The sequence below is a fragment of the Rhinatrema bivittatum genome, chromosome 4, assembly GCF_901001135.1.
Source record: "Rhinatrema bivittatum chromosome 4, aRhiBiv1.1, whole genome shotgun sequence".
NCBI classification, from domain to species: domain Eukaryota; kingdom Metazoa; phylum Chordata; class Amphibia; order Gymnophiona; family Rhinatrematidae; genus Rhinatrema; species Rhinatrema bivittatum.
In genome coordinates this window covers 191,030,764-191,045,354 of record NC_042618.1, presented here as the reverse complement: position 1 = coordinate 191,045,354, position 14,591 = coordinate 191,030,764, and the positions used below count along the sequence as shown (strand labels likewise).

General features: G+C 46.1%; 1 protein-coding gene across 6 annotated transcripts in view; it reads right to left on the bottom strand.

The window, feature by feature from the left end:
• PBRM1 (polybromo 1) overlaps positions 1–14,591 on the bottom strand; it is a 355,730-nt gene that overhangs the window by 247,000 nt on the left and 94,139 nt on the right. For all 6 annotated transcript variants that reach the window (XM_029599448.1, XM_029599445.1, XM_029599446.1 and 3 more), the window contains exons 11-12: positions 5,800–5,862; positions 5,394–5,610 (exon numbers count right to left, since the gene is read on the bottom strand). In XM_029599448.1, coding sequence (XP_029455308.1) covers positions 5,394–5,610; positions 5,800–5,862 — 280 coding nt within the window. The remainder of the gene's footprint in view (positions 1–5,393; positions 5,611–5,799; positions 5,863–14,591) is intronic.

Genomic DNA, 14,591 nt, shown 5'->3' with positions numbered 1-14,591 from the left:
ATTCCTGATTGCTTGGAGTTCTAGTAGGTTATTTGGTATGTGCTCTCTCTCTGGGACCACTGACCCTGCGTCTCTAGATGGTCGAGATGAGCTCCCCAACCCTTGTGGGAAGCGTCTGTTGTAAGGACTGCATTGTGAGGCAGTGTTTGGAAAAGTGCCCCCTTGGTCAGCGTTTGCCTTCGTAGCCTCCAGTCTATATCTACAATCATTTCTTGAGTTAAAGAAATGCGCCTCGACATTGGTTGACGGTGTTGTGACCATTGTCTCTTCAAACCCCACTGTACTCTGCATATGTGAAGTCGAGTATTTTGGACTGTATATATGGCTGCTAACATGTGTCTCAGGAATGTTAGAACATGATGTGCTGTCTGTCTTGACGTGCGTTTGAGGTTTCGTAACAGCTTCCTGAGAGTGACTGTTCTTTCTACTGCTCTGTTAAAAGTTTTTTCTGAGGTGCAGACAAAGCCCACGATAGGCATGGGGGAGAGTCTGCAGGGACGACCCTGAAGTTCAGCCGGCACTCTCAGCAAACAATGGTGAGAACCCACTGGTCCGACGTAACATGGGGCCAGCAGTATGCAAAATGACAGCCTGCCTCTGACCGAAGGGCAGGATGCTGAGGGCATGGAAATCTGACTCACACTCCCTCACTCCCAGTCAAAACTCTGTGGTGGGGCTCTACTGAGGGGATGGCTTAGGCTTGAGGGTCTGCTGCTGATGGGAATGACATCTGGAACCAGCACGGGGTGTGCGGGCGAGGCAAGAGGATAGTATTTCCTCTGGCAAAGGAAGAACTTCGAGCTTTGTCATAAGGATTTTCTGACCGAGGATGGTGGGTTGAAAGCTCTAGCCGACAGATATTGAAGGGTCTCATGGTGGTGCTTCAATTGGGCCACCGCATCCCTGACCTTATTTCTGAAGAGATTCTCACCCAACAGGGTAGATCTGCTAGCTTTTCTTGGACCTCTGGCTGAAGGTCCGAGGCACAGAGCCAGGCCATTCTACAGGCACCAATGCCCACTGCAGTCACTCTCGCTGCCATTTCGAAAACATCATAAGTGAACCTCTCCTCAAGTTTTCCTGCCTCTGGATCCTGCTGTACTACCGCTGAGTACGCATCCTGCTGCTATTGGGGGCAGGCGCTCTGACAGATCCTGGACCTGCTTCCTCAGGTTCCGGTTATACTGGGTCATATATAGTTGGTAGGAGACGATACAGGCGATTAGTATAGCGCCCTGATACACCTTCCTACCCAGGGCATCTGCACTTCTCAAACCCCAACGCCTGTTGGACCAGGTATATAGCATCCGCCTTACGATTAACTGGAGGAATGGACATAGGATGTTCTCAGATTCTAAGGAGAAATTCCTTAAAAATATCATGGATTGGGGCAGTTACTACTTCCTTTGGGGCATCTACGAACTGGAGGACCGCCAATATTTTATGTCGGGTGTCCTCTTCCATGAGGAGTTGAAACACGAATGTTTCAGCCATGAACTGGACAAAGCCCACAAAGGAAAGATCCTCCAGAGGAGATCTACACCTCTCATCTCCGGAGCCTCCTAAGAGGTCTCAGAGGTATCATCCCCCCAGGGGTCACATGGGGGCCTCTTCCTTGCTAAGGTCCCCTGGGGCCGGCATGGATGGTCCCTGCCCAGGCCTCTCAGTTTGGGCACAGAGGGTATCGAGGGCACTGACAGCATTGAGGGCATTAAAGGCAGAGATCCCCAATGGCCCAGATATGGGATCGGGAAACTCCAGCCGCAGGACCAATGGCCCTGAAGGCACCGATGGCCGCAGTAAGTCTTCCTCTTCGGAATACCCAATGATGAGTATCGCTCCAGAGGGGGGGCATCGGAGGCTGCTGAGGAACCGATGGTCCTCCGGGCATGGCTGCATCAGAAGGACGCCTAAAAGGACTTCCACATGCTCCAGCAGGGGCGCCAAGAGAGACGGTGCAGCCTCTGTCACTGGTATGGGGACCGATGCCAATTCAATACCTCGCAGGAGCACCGCCAGCTGAACCCTGCAATTCAATTCCACCTGAAAGTCCGGTGAAGTTAAGACAGACGGACGAGGCGGCGGCATCACCAGAGCTTCCTCGGAGCCCCGAGGAGGCTCAGTGCCTGGCACCATCATCGATGGAGAATGCCTGGGACTCCTGGATCTGATAGAGGACGATGCCTCTTCCCCACAAGGTCGCTTCGGTGGTGGCATGGCGACTGCTGATGCCGCACCAGTCCCAGGGCTGTGCATCGACAGCGACCGGTGACTATGTTTGTGGGACTTTTCGTGGTGCTCGGCCCAGTCTTTCCCCAGCACCGAGAAAGCTGAAGATCCTGACGTCTTGGAGTGCAACGACACCAGAGATGGCATATCTCTGTCTCCTCTCTTTTGAGATGGACCCACTGGGAGAGTGGAAAGGGACGGCATATCTAACAACTCCCCTTGGCCTCTAGGTGTCAACACTTCTGATGCCGGAGTAGATCGATCAGACTTTTTGGACCCAAAAAGCTTTTCCATTTTGTTCAGCCAGGCACAACAGCCTTTGGGGGTCATCTGATCGCACAGCTGGCACCCGTAGACATCTTGCAAAGCCCCCATGAAGAGGATACAGACCTCATGCAGATCAGCAATAGACATGGTCCGTGGGCACCGGGGGCACAGTTGAAAACCAGATGATGCCATAAACTGCCGGCAAGCGGTCGATGGCTGGCAGCCACCAAGCAGTGACATGCCGGGAATCGACCGCAACGAAGGGAAAAACAAACACCTACCACACTGCTGGATGGGGCACCGACCGGAGAAGAGGGACCCGATGCAGACAAAGTTGAAATAAAGACCAGGAACACTTTTTGAAGAAACACTAAAGAGCAGAGCTCCACCACCGCGAGGCAACCACTTCACGGAAAGAGAGAGACTGAAGAGGGACCCCGCATGGACATGCAGACACTGGCATGCTCAGTGTGCCAGTCAAAGTCCTAGAAATGTCTAGAAACTTTGACTGGCTCACTGTTCTAGAAACTGACAAAAGTTTTCCGTGCTGGGCTCCATCTGATGATGTCACCCATCTGTGAGGACTACCATCCTGCTTGTCCTAGGAGAATGTACATATTCCACGAAAGCACTCCTATCTATCCCCTCCATCATTGCAAAACCCCTAGCTGACATAATCAATTGCTCCCTCACACCAGGAAAAGTCCCAGACCCCCTCAAACTTGCTGTAGTCAAACCCCTCCTTAAAAAACTCACCCTCGACCCCACCGACCCAGCGAACTACCGACCCATTTCCAATCTGCCCTTCATATCCAAAATCCTAGAAAAAGTTGTTAACAAACAGCTTACCGACTTCCTGGAAGACCATAATATCCTATACCCATCACAATTCGGTTTCCGGAAATCTCATAACACCGAAAATCTCCTACTTGCAATCTCTGACACCATCCTCAAAGGCATGGATCACGGAAAATCGTATCTACTTGCCCTCCTAGACATCTCGGCGGCCTTTGATACCGTCCATCACGAAATCCTAATTTCCCGCCTAGCAGAGATAGGTATCTCTGACACAGCCCTCCTATGGTTCTCTTCCTATCTCAACCATAGAGAGTACATAGTAAAATTCGACAGATATGAATCTTCACACATTCCTTTCACCCAAGGTGTGCCCCAAGGATCCTCCCTATCCTCCACCCTCTTCAATATTTATCTTCTGCCACTATGCCACCTCCTCTCAGACCTAGGCCTAAAGTTCTTCCTATATGCAGATGATGTGTAAATCCTCATCCCTATTCAAGAATCCCTCAACAAATCCCTGCAATTCTGGGAATCTTGTCTTGACTCTATCAACTCCCTACTATCCAACCTCCATCTTGCACTAAATGCATCAAAAACAGAAATCCTCATAATTTCCAATCAATCTGACCGAAAATCCCAAGCCATCTCTCATAACTCCACCCTAGTACAAGCTCTACACTCCGTAAGAGACTCTATTAAAGGGGTTGTTTTTTTTTTCAAACTACACATCCTTAAACTCAAACCCCTCCTCAATGCTCAGGATTTCCGCCTAGTTCTACAGACTACCATCCTATCAAAACTAGACTATTGCAATTCCTTACTCCTGGGCCTCCCCTTCTCAACCATTAAACCACTGCAAATCTTGCAGAACGCCATGGCCATAACTAATACCCGTAAAGGGGACCACATCACCCCTATCCTAAAGGACCTGCATTGTTTGCCCATCTCCTTCCATATTCAATACAAGACTCTTACCATCCTGCACAACACGCTGTACAAACAACCATGCCTGGCTCGAGAAAATGCCACACTTCCGTGCATCCAACTGTCCCACCAGAACTGCCCTCGCAGGCACCCTCCATACCCCTTCCCTCAAAACTGCACACCATGCCCTCACCAGAGAAAGATCCTTCTCTATCTCCGGCCCAGCCCTTTGGAACTCCTTACCCACTGAACTCCGTCTAGAGCAATCCTTACGCAACTTCAAAAAAAGGAATCAAGACATGGCTCTTCAAACAGGCTTACCCTGACACGAACCAAACCTAGCCAATTTTGACACTTTAGGCTGTCCCTAAGTCCCTCAGCTCCATTATCACTGCACCCCCAGTCCTGCCCTCCCTGCCCCCCCCCCCTTCTCCCCCCTTTAGAATTATACAGCACTGTATCATTGCAAGATTGTAAATTGTTAATATGGTCATCTCACGCGTTCTTTTATTGTACATATGTTACGATATTTGTTGAGTTCTCTCAATAAGTTTATGCTCGCTACAGCACTGTTATGATCTATTTTCTCTCTGCCTGCTACCGTCTCTCTTCTAGCCTGCTCCTCTTCTCCACCCCCCCCCCCCCCCCCGTTCATTGTAATTTTCCATCCTTTCCAGTTACTTGTGAACTGGCGTGATGTTCCCACGAATGTCGGTATATAAAAGTTTATAAATAAATAAATAGATATACAGAAACTAAAGAGGTTTGCCAGGGTGTGGTTAGCCCCTTGGGATGATCTGTAGTTTTTCTGCTTGGGGGGCTCCAAGCTTTGGGTTTGGCGTTCACCCTCATTTAGGGGTTTGTTGAGTTGTTACTCTATAGTTGGCCTGGGTACAGGTCAATACTGAGGGATTGCAGGTGGCATTCTCGGTTATGTAACAGTGCTTCAAAGTTTTTAGTTCTCTGTCTCCATCTACTGGTAGGGATGTAAAACCCATTTGTCTGGACTGAGTTGTGGTACTTTTGGAATGAAAATTAGCAGGTAAGAACAAATTTTCCTTTTTTCACTGTTAGTTATGCCTCTCCCTATGCACCCTAGGGTGCCCCGCACAAGTCTTTATTCTTAAACTCTAATACATATTTCAAACTAGTAAATATAATTCACATTTTCTTACCTGATCTGTTGCAATGAGATGGGAAGCTTGATTTGCTGGTAATAATCAGGATACTTCTTCTTTGATGGCAAATGGAAAAAGGGCTCAGCTATAAGTTGCCCTTTGTTGTTTCGAAAGCCTCTAACAGTTTCATAAAGATGATATAACGGGTTAGACATGTCCATAAAGGAACCATTGCTCTCTGTTTCAGACTCTCCTTCATCTCGCCCAGTACTGGCTAAAACAGAACATATCACTATCAATAAAAAATATTACCTGGGAAGGCAACGCTCACAGTCCAACCGGAAAGACCGGATGGACCAATTGGTCGATTTTCTGTCATCTATGTTACACTCGTTGATTGAAAGTGAGACCCACTATCGTGCAACAGCAACATCGGCTGGAAAAGTTCAAAGTACACACGTACCAGGTTCCATAGGAAGCTGCAGTCTGTGGCCTCTGGCTGAGAACTGTTGTGGTAATGGCTGGGCTAGATGGGAGGGAGATAAGAACAGAGAAAATCCCCAGGTAAGTGCAATTGAAGGCTCATGGAAATGCAGCCCCAGCAGCAGTCAGCACGGGCTCCAAATGACTCAAACGCTCATAGGAGAAGGCTACTAGGCGAAAGGAAAAAAATTAAATATTATCTCATACTGTCAAACAAGGAATTACATCCGATTTCTAAGCTGTAGTTATACTCAAAGTAGAGGAATGAAAATATACTGAATTTAACTTGCTGTAAACTAGCAGGCCAGCCATGATACTAACAGGCATCATAAAATTCCTCCAGGATGTACTTGTCAGGCACAAAATGCACTTGCTATGTACTCTTGCCTTCCACCCCATTCATAATTTTTTTTTTTGGGAGGGGGGGGGGGGGTGTTATGACAAGACTATGTGGTGAGTGCATTTCTTCCCTAACAAGCGCACATCTCACCACAGTGCAGCCTTCTCACTCACCTTCCATGCACATCTTTTCCCTTCCCCCACCTCAAAGCAATCCTCTCTCTTCTCCAGGCCTCCCGTACAGCCCTCTCCCCTGCCCCATTTCATATCTCCTTCCCTCTTATTCCCTTCTTTTCTCGCTCTCCTTCTTGCATTTGCTTCACCTTCCTCCTATTCTTTTCTCTTCTCTCCCCTCCCTGCAGCTCTCCCCCAGCTGGAAGTTGTCTCTACCTCTTTACCTGCTTCTGCCAGCTATGATCAAGCACAAATTGTAGCCAAAAATGCTTCAGCCATCTCTCCTACATTTTGGGCCTGACAGCTAAGAAAATGCACCTACTCCAGGTGAGCAGGCACATGCAGTTTCAAAATCCTGCTCATAGTCTATGAAAAATAAATTGGATATAGGAATATATTTTCCATCAAGGAAATAATTAAAGGTATGCTAGTTTTCCCATCTGAACGCTCTTTTGGGTGGTTTTGCTTTTGTGCCTCTTGGCTTCAATTGGAAAGAAATCAGTAGAAATAGGGGTCACGAAATGAAATTCCAGGGAGGACGACTCAGAACAATGTCAGGAAATATTTCTTCATGGACAGGTGATGGATGCCTGGAATGCCCTTCCAGAGGAAGTGGTGAAGACAAAAACAGTGAAAGAATTCAAAGGGACATGGAATAAACACTGTGGATCCCTAAAGGCTAGAGGATGGAAATGAAGAAAAGAATGCATGAGGGTAACTTGCTGATGCGGTGGTTACTACCCTTAACCAATAAGCCTGATACTTTGACATAACTCCAATATTGCTCTCTGCTTCAATAGCAAGGACTAACAGGGAATTGGATTCAAACAGCAACCAAAGAGAGCCCCGATGTTTACGGTCTGGGAAACTGATAAGCATAGGGTAACTTGCACGGCACAGTAGATACTACCATGAGCTGGATGGACCATCTGGTCCTTTTCTGCCATCATTTCTATGTTACTGGAGACAGGATGCCATGAGTCTTCATTCTCATCTTTTTGGGATCTTCCTTGGTCACACACCACAGAATGCAGTTCTTTCCAGAACATAGTATGCTGCATCATGAGTCTAAACAGTAGGTGTAATATTCCCAAACAATTCCTGAGCCCAACTTCTATGCCTCAGACCAGCTAGGGATGTGGAGACAATGTTCACAGCCCCGACAGCTATATCGCTATGATATTAAGTCGGAGGGTGCACAGAAAAGCAGTTTTTACTGTTTTTCTGTGCACTTTCCCGGTGCCGGAAGAAATTAGCAAAAGTAAAATGTGCGGCTTGGCTGCACATTTTACTTTCTGTATCCCGCGCGCATACCTAATAGGGCCCTCAACATGCATTTGCATGTTGAGGGCGCTATTAGGTTCCGCGGGTTGGACGCGCGTTTTCCTCCCCTTACTGAATAAGGGGTAAGGGAAAACGCGTGTCCAATAGCAGGGTAACTGTATCGTCCTGTTAGTGCATAGTGAAGAGGAAATGTGTGCTTCTCTGGCAATCCTCTTGATGCAGGACAGATTTTCAGAACAGCACAGATTACTGAAGTATTATAGGAAAGAAAACTAGTGCTTTAAGCTCCAGCCAAACTCCCTCAAAAATGAAGGCTCATAAACATTAGCATGCCAGTGAGATTTAAGTGTTTTCCCCACGTTTGTTGCCATAGGCACACACAGAAGAAAAATACACACTTCTAATTTTAAAGTCTAAGCAAGAGAGGTTTAAAAAAAAACACAAACCAAAAAATAAAACCCCACTATGCATGGATTTTCTAGTGTTTTTCAACTCACTCTACTGAAAATTGCTTCATCTTTATCGGATCATGGTCAATTTCAATAGGAAGGTGCCAGGCTCCTGTTTTACCTCTCCCCACCCCAAGTTTGGGCCCCACTGGTGAATTTTCACAAAAGTTATCGTGCCCCTTGACAGATGGACAAACTGTCTCATTCCTACAGCATTATCAGCCCTGTCTGAAGAGTGATAAAATAGTTATCTGGCTACTAGATTTCAATCCATGAGCAACAGGGTAAGGGAGAAAGAGAACAAGGAGGTCAAAGTAGATAGGATTCTCCTACTAGCTCAGGTCCTGATACAGAAAGACATGAGTAAAAAAAAGTGTGTGAACTTCAGTGCGCATTAAAGCAGAGTTGCTTACCTGTAACAGGTGTTCTCCCAGGACAGCAGGCTGTAGTCCTCACATGTGGGTGACGTCACTGGACGAAGCCCAATCACTGAAAACTTTTCTGTTAAAGTTTCTAGAACTTCTGACTAGCACACTGAGCATGTCCAGAATGCCATAATCCCTGTAGCCACAGGGGTCTCCCTTTAGTCTCGTTTGTAGCAAAAGGTGAGAGCGAAAAAATAAAACGTTTTGGACCCAACTCCGCAGGGTGGCGGCTGGGTTTCGTGAGGACTATATCCTGCTGTCCTGGGAGAACACCTGTTACAGGTAAGCAACTCTGCTTTCTCTCAGGACAAGCAGGATGGTAGTCCTCACATGTGGGTGATTAATAAGCTACAGGCTGACTCATATTTGTTTGGACCAACAGCGTACAACTTGTGCAACAGGCACAACTGGTGTACTGTTGGGAAAAATGAGGCAGCCTGAAAATCACAGCAGATGGATGTGGAAGGAGTTGGGATTATACTGGAAATATGTTCTTCAAGACAGATTGTCCAAAGGCAGAGTCTTGACATCCTTCCTTGTCTAGGCAGTAGTGTGCTGCAAATGTGTGAAGAGAGCTCCATGTTGCAGCTTTGCAGATCTCAGCAATCGGTACTAAATGAATGTGCTATTGAGGTTGCCATGGCTCTTACTGAGTGCGCCTTCACTCGTCCCTGGAGAGGAAGGTGTGCTTTTTTCATAGCAGAATTCGATACAGTCTGCTAGGCAGTTGGAGAGAGTTTGTTTGCCCACTGCAAATCCCGGTTTGTTTTTATCAAAAGAAACAAAGAGTTGGGTGGATTTCCTATGGACTGCAGTGCAGTCTAGGTAAAATGCGAGTGCACATTTACAATCCAAGGTGTGTAAAACTCTCTCGCCCTGGTGAGAGTGAAGCCTTGGGAAAAAGGTGGGCAATACAATAGACTGATTCAAGTGGAAGTCAGTAACCAAACCTTGGGAAGGAATTTAGGGTGAGTAAGCATAGTTCTTGCCTTATAATTAGTAGCCTGAGGTGAGTTGTTTTAGATATAATTTGTATTGCAGATCAGTGATACTGAATATTTTAAAATTTGTTTTATTTCTGCTCTTTAAGTTTTTATAAAGTAATTGCCATATTTCTTATCCCATGTCATTTTAATCTTATGTTATTGATAATATTATTTATTGTATTTTTATTCTCACTTTTGTTGAAGTTTTTTATTTTTCTTTTATTGAATTTAATTAATCTCCTTTATAATTTTAACTACACTGTAAACTGCTTTGGTCAGCATTTAATGCTGGTAAAACGGTATATAAAACCGTCAAATAAATAAATAAATAAATAAATAAAATGTAGGAACCTGGTATAGGGTAAGTATGTGACAAGTGCTTGTAACTCACTAACCCTTCGAGCAGATGTAATGGCTACTAGGAAGAGAACTTTCTATGTAAGAAATTTAACATCACAGGAGTGCAAAGGCTCAAACGGGGAGCGCATGAGCCTTGCAAGTACTACATTTAGGTCCCATTCAGTGACTAGTGGTCGTAGAGGGGGCTTGAGTTGTATTAGGCCCCTCATAAACCTACTCACAAGGGGTTGCGCTGTTACCGGGGCATCTCCAACTCCTTTGTGGTATGCTGAGATGGCACTCAGGTGTACCCTCACCGAAGAAGTCTGGAGACCAGAGTCTGAAAGGTGCCAGATTTAGTCTAATAGAGATGGAGTGGGGCAGGAAAAAGGGTCGATACGTTTTTGTGTGCACCATATGGCAAATCTATTCCATTTAGAACGATAGGATTTTCGTGTGGAAGGCTTTCATCAGGCTACAAAAGCACTTGAGACATCAATTGAAAGGCTGAGCGGTTGTAGGATCAAACTTTCAACATCCAGGCTGTGAGGGATAGGGTCTGAAGGTTCGGATGGCATAACTTGCCTTGGTTCTGAGTTATGAGAGTGGGTGCTGTGCCCAGGCGAATGGGTTATCTGATCGAGAGGTCGAGAAGCATGGGAAACCACACTTGTCGAGGCCAGTACGGGGCTATGAGTATCAATGACCCTTTCACTTGTTGTAGCGTCACAAAAGTTTTGGCTATCAGCGGTATCGGGGGATACGCATATAGGAGGCATGTGTTCCAGGGGTGAGTGAAGGTGTCCATGGGTAACTTGTTTTGTTGCCTGTGCAGGAAGCAGAATCTGTCCACTTTGTGATTCAGCTCGGATGCAAAGAGGTCTATTGTTGGTTGACCCCAGCGTTGGAAGATTCTGGTCGTTACCACAGGATCCAGAGACCACTCATGGGGATGAAACTGTCAGCTGAGGTGATCTGCTACTACGTTCTGTATGTCTGCCAGATAAGTGGCCCAGAGATACATGAAGTGTGCAAGGGCCCAGGCCCAGGCCCAGATCTGCGCAGCTTCTTGGCAGAGGCGATAAGAGTCTGTGCTGCCCTGTTTGTTCAAGTACCACATTGCAACTGTGTTGTCTATTTGTATGAGAACAGTCTTGTGTGAAAGGCAGTCCTTGAACGCATATAGAGCATAACGTATAGCTCGAAGCTCTAGGAAGTTGATCTGAAACGTTGCTTCGAGCTGTGTCCAAGTACCTTGCGTTTGGAGGTTGTTCACATGAGCTCCCCAACCCAAGTTGGATGCGTCTGTGGTTAACGTCACTTGTGGAATTGGTTGCTGGAAGGGTAGACCTGTCAGCAAGTTCGCTTTGTTTGTCCACCAGAGAAACGATAAACGTAGCTGGTGGGTTACTTGAATCCGGGATGAAAGAGGTTGAGTGGCTTCGAGCCACTGAAATTTGAAAGTCTATTGAGTGATTCTCATGGCCAGTCTGGCCATAGAAATGATGTGGACTGTGGAAGCCATGTGGCCCAGTAAAGTTAGGAATTGATGGGCTGAGGTTGTTTTCTTTGTGCGCAGAAATGTAGCTAGTCTGGAGAGAGTGTCTGCGCGGTCGTCAGGCAGGCATGCCTTTTCAACTGTGGTGTCCAAATCTGCTCCGATGAAAGTAAGGAGGTGAGATGGGTTCAGGTGGGATTTTAGTAATTGATGAGAAATCCCAATGAGTGTAGCAGATTGATAGTGAGCTTGAGAGAGTCGAGAGCTCCTTGCTTGGATTGGCTCTTGATTAGCCAGTCATCCAGGTAAGGAAAGACGTGTATACTTTTCTTGCGTAGATGGGCCGCAGCCACTACTAGGCACTTTATAAATACATGGGGTGCAGAGGCAAGTCCGAAAGGCAGAACCCGGTACTGATAATGTTAATGTCCCACTAGGAAACGCAGGTATTTGGAATGTGAGCGTAAGCGACCTGAAGATCCAGAGAACAGATCCAATCTCCTTTCTGCAGAAGGGGAAGCATGGTGCCGAGGGACACCATCCTGAAGTTTTCTTTCCGTAGAAATTTGTTGAGATTGTGGAGGTCTAGAATGGGGCGGAGGCCGCCTGATTTCTTTGAAATGAGAAAGTAGCAGGAGTAGAATCCTCTGCCGTGCTATGCCCGGGGAACGGGTTCCACAGCCCTGGCACCCAGAAGAGTGGAGAGTTCTGACTCTAGAAGGATTGTGTGATCTTTTTGCATCCACAGTGGATTGGGTGGTGAATCCGGGGGTACCGTGAGGAAGTTTAGATGGTATCCCTGGGTTATGATGGATATAACCCATTGGTCTGTGGTAATGCTGAGCCAGTTGGTTATGAAATGGTGAATTCGATCTCCTACTGGCAAATCTGGTTTTGCATTTGTGGAGTGGTTGCTGTTCTCTGGATAGATTTCAAAATCCAGAGGCTTGGCCTGTTTGAGGTGTTGGCTGAGGCCTGGATGTCTTGGGCTGTCTAGGATGTGCTCTCTGAGTCAGCCTGGTTGGCCTCACGCGAGATGTAGGTGGGTAGTATCTGCGTGGGTGATAAAATGGTTTTCTAGGTTCCCTTCTTGTGGATTTTCTTGCAGAGGAAGGGGCCTTGGTAGTAACTGTGGATAATTGCCACAGGGTCTCATTATAGTCTTTTAGTTGAGCCACTGCGTCTTGTATCTTGTCTCCGAATAGGTTTTCACCGGTACATGACAAATCAGCAAGTTTATCTTGGACTTCAGGTCTCAAGTCAGATGCTTTCAGCCAGGCCCACCTCCTGGCACTGATTCCTGTCGCTGACAAGCGAGAAACTGTTTCAAAGGAGTCGTAAACAGCACAAACCTCATGTTTCCCAGCCTCAAGGCCTTTCTGTAGTATGGCGTTGAGATTATCTTGCTGTTGGGGAAGAGAGTCTGCTATTCCCTGAACCTGCATCATTAAAATCATCCATTGTACCTGAAGACTGGAGGATAGCAAATGTAACCCCAATATTTAAAAAGGGCTCCAGGGGCGATCCGGGAAACTACAGACCGGTTAGCCTGACTTCAGTGCCAGGAAAAATAGTGGAAAGTGTTCTAAACATCAAAATCACAGAACATATAGAAAGACATGGTTTAATGGAACAAAGTCAGCATGGCTTTACCCAGGGCAAGTCTTGCCTCACAAATCTGCTTCACTTTTTTGAAGGAGTTAATAAACATGTGGATAAAGGTGAACCGGTAGATATAGTATACTTGGATTTTCAGAAGGCGTTTGACAAAGTAAAAAGTCATGGCATAGGTGGCGATGTCCTTTCGTGGATTGCAAACTGGCTAAAAGACAGGAAACAGAGTAGGATAGAATGGGCAATTTTCTCAATGGAAGGGAGTGGACAGTGGAGTGCTTCAGGGATCTGTATTGGGACCCTTACTGTTCAATATATTTATAAATGATCTGGAAAGAAATACGACGAGTGAAATAATCAAATTTGCAGATGACACAAAATTGTTCAGAGTAGTTAAATCACAAGCAGATTGTGATAAATTGCAGGAAGACCTTGTGAGACTGGAAAATTGGGCATCCAAATGGCAGATGAAATTTAATGTGGATAAGTGCAAGGTGATGCATATAGGGAAAAATAACCCATGCTATAATTACACAATGTTGGGTTCCACATTAGGTGCTACAACCCAAGAAAGAGATCTAGGTGTCATAGTGGATAACACATTGAAATCGTCGGTCCAGTGTGCTGCGGCAGTCAAAAAAGAAAACAGAATGTTGGGAATTATTAGAAAAGGAATGATGAATAAAACGGAAAATGTCATAATGCCTCTGTATCGCTCCATGGTGAGACCGCACTTTGAATACTGTGTACAATTCTGGTCGCCGCATCTCAAAAAAGATATAATTGCGATGGAGAAGGTACAGAGAAGGGCTACCAAAATGATAAGGGGAATGGAACAACTCCCCTATGAGGAAAGACTAAAGAGGTTAGGACTTTTCAGCTTGGAGAAGAGACGACTGAGGGGGGATATGATAGAGGTGTTTAAAATCATGAGAGGTCTAGAACGGGTAGATGTGAATCGGTTATTTACTCTTTCGGATAGTAGAAAGACTAGGGGACACTCCATGAAGTTAGCATGGGGCACATTTAAAACTAATCAGAGAAAGTTCTTTTTTACTCAACGCACAATTAAACTCTGGAATTTGTTGCCAGAGAATGTGGTTCGTGCAGTTAGTATAGCTGTGTTTAAAAAAGGATTGGATAAGTTCTTGGAGGATAAGTCCATTACCTGCTATTAAGTTCACTTAGAGAATAGCCACTGCCATTAGCAATGGTTACATGGAATAGACTTAGTTTTTGGGTACTTGCCAGGTTCTTATGACCTGGATTGGCCACTGTTGGAAACAGGATGCTGGGCTTGATGGACCCTTGGTCTGACCCAGTATGGCATTTTCTTATGTTCTTATACAGAGATTCCTTTGGCACTGTGTCATGTAAAGTTGGTATGCAGCTATGCGTGACACTAGCACAGAACCCTGAAACATCTTGCGACCCAAAATATCAAGGAATTTTTGGTCTTTGCCAGGAGGTGTTGAAGAGCGAGGGCACAGTCTTCTCGCCTTCTTCTGTACGGACTCAACTACCACAGAGTGATGGGGGAGTTGTGACTTTTGAAATCCAGGAATATGTTGGACCAGATAAGTTGCATCTGTCCTCTTATTCACTGGCTGGACAGTATAAGGATGCTCCCAGAGACCATGCTGGAGATCCACTAGCACTTCGTG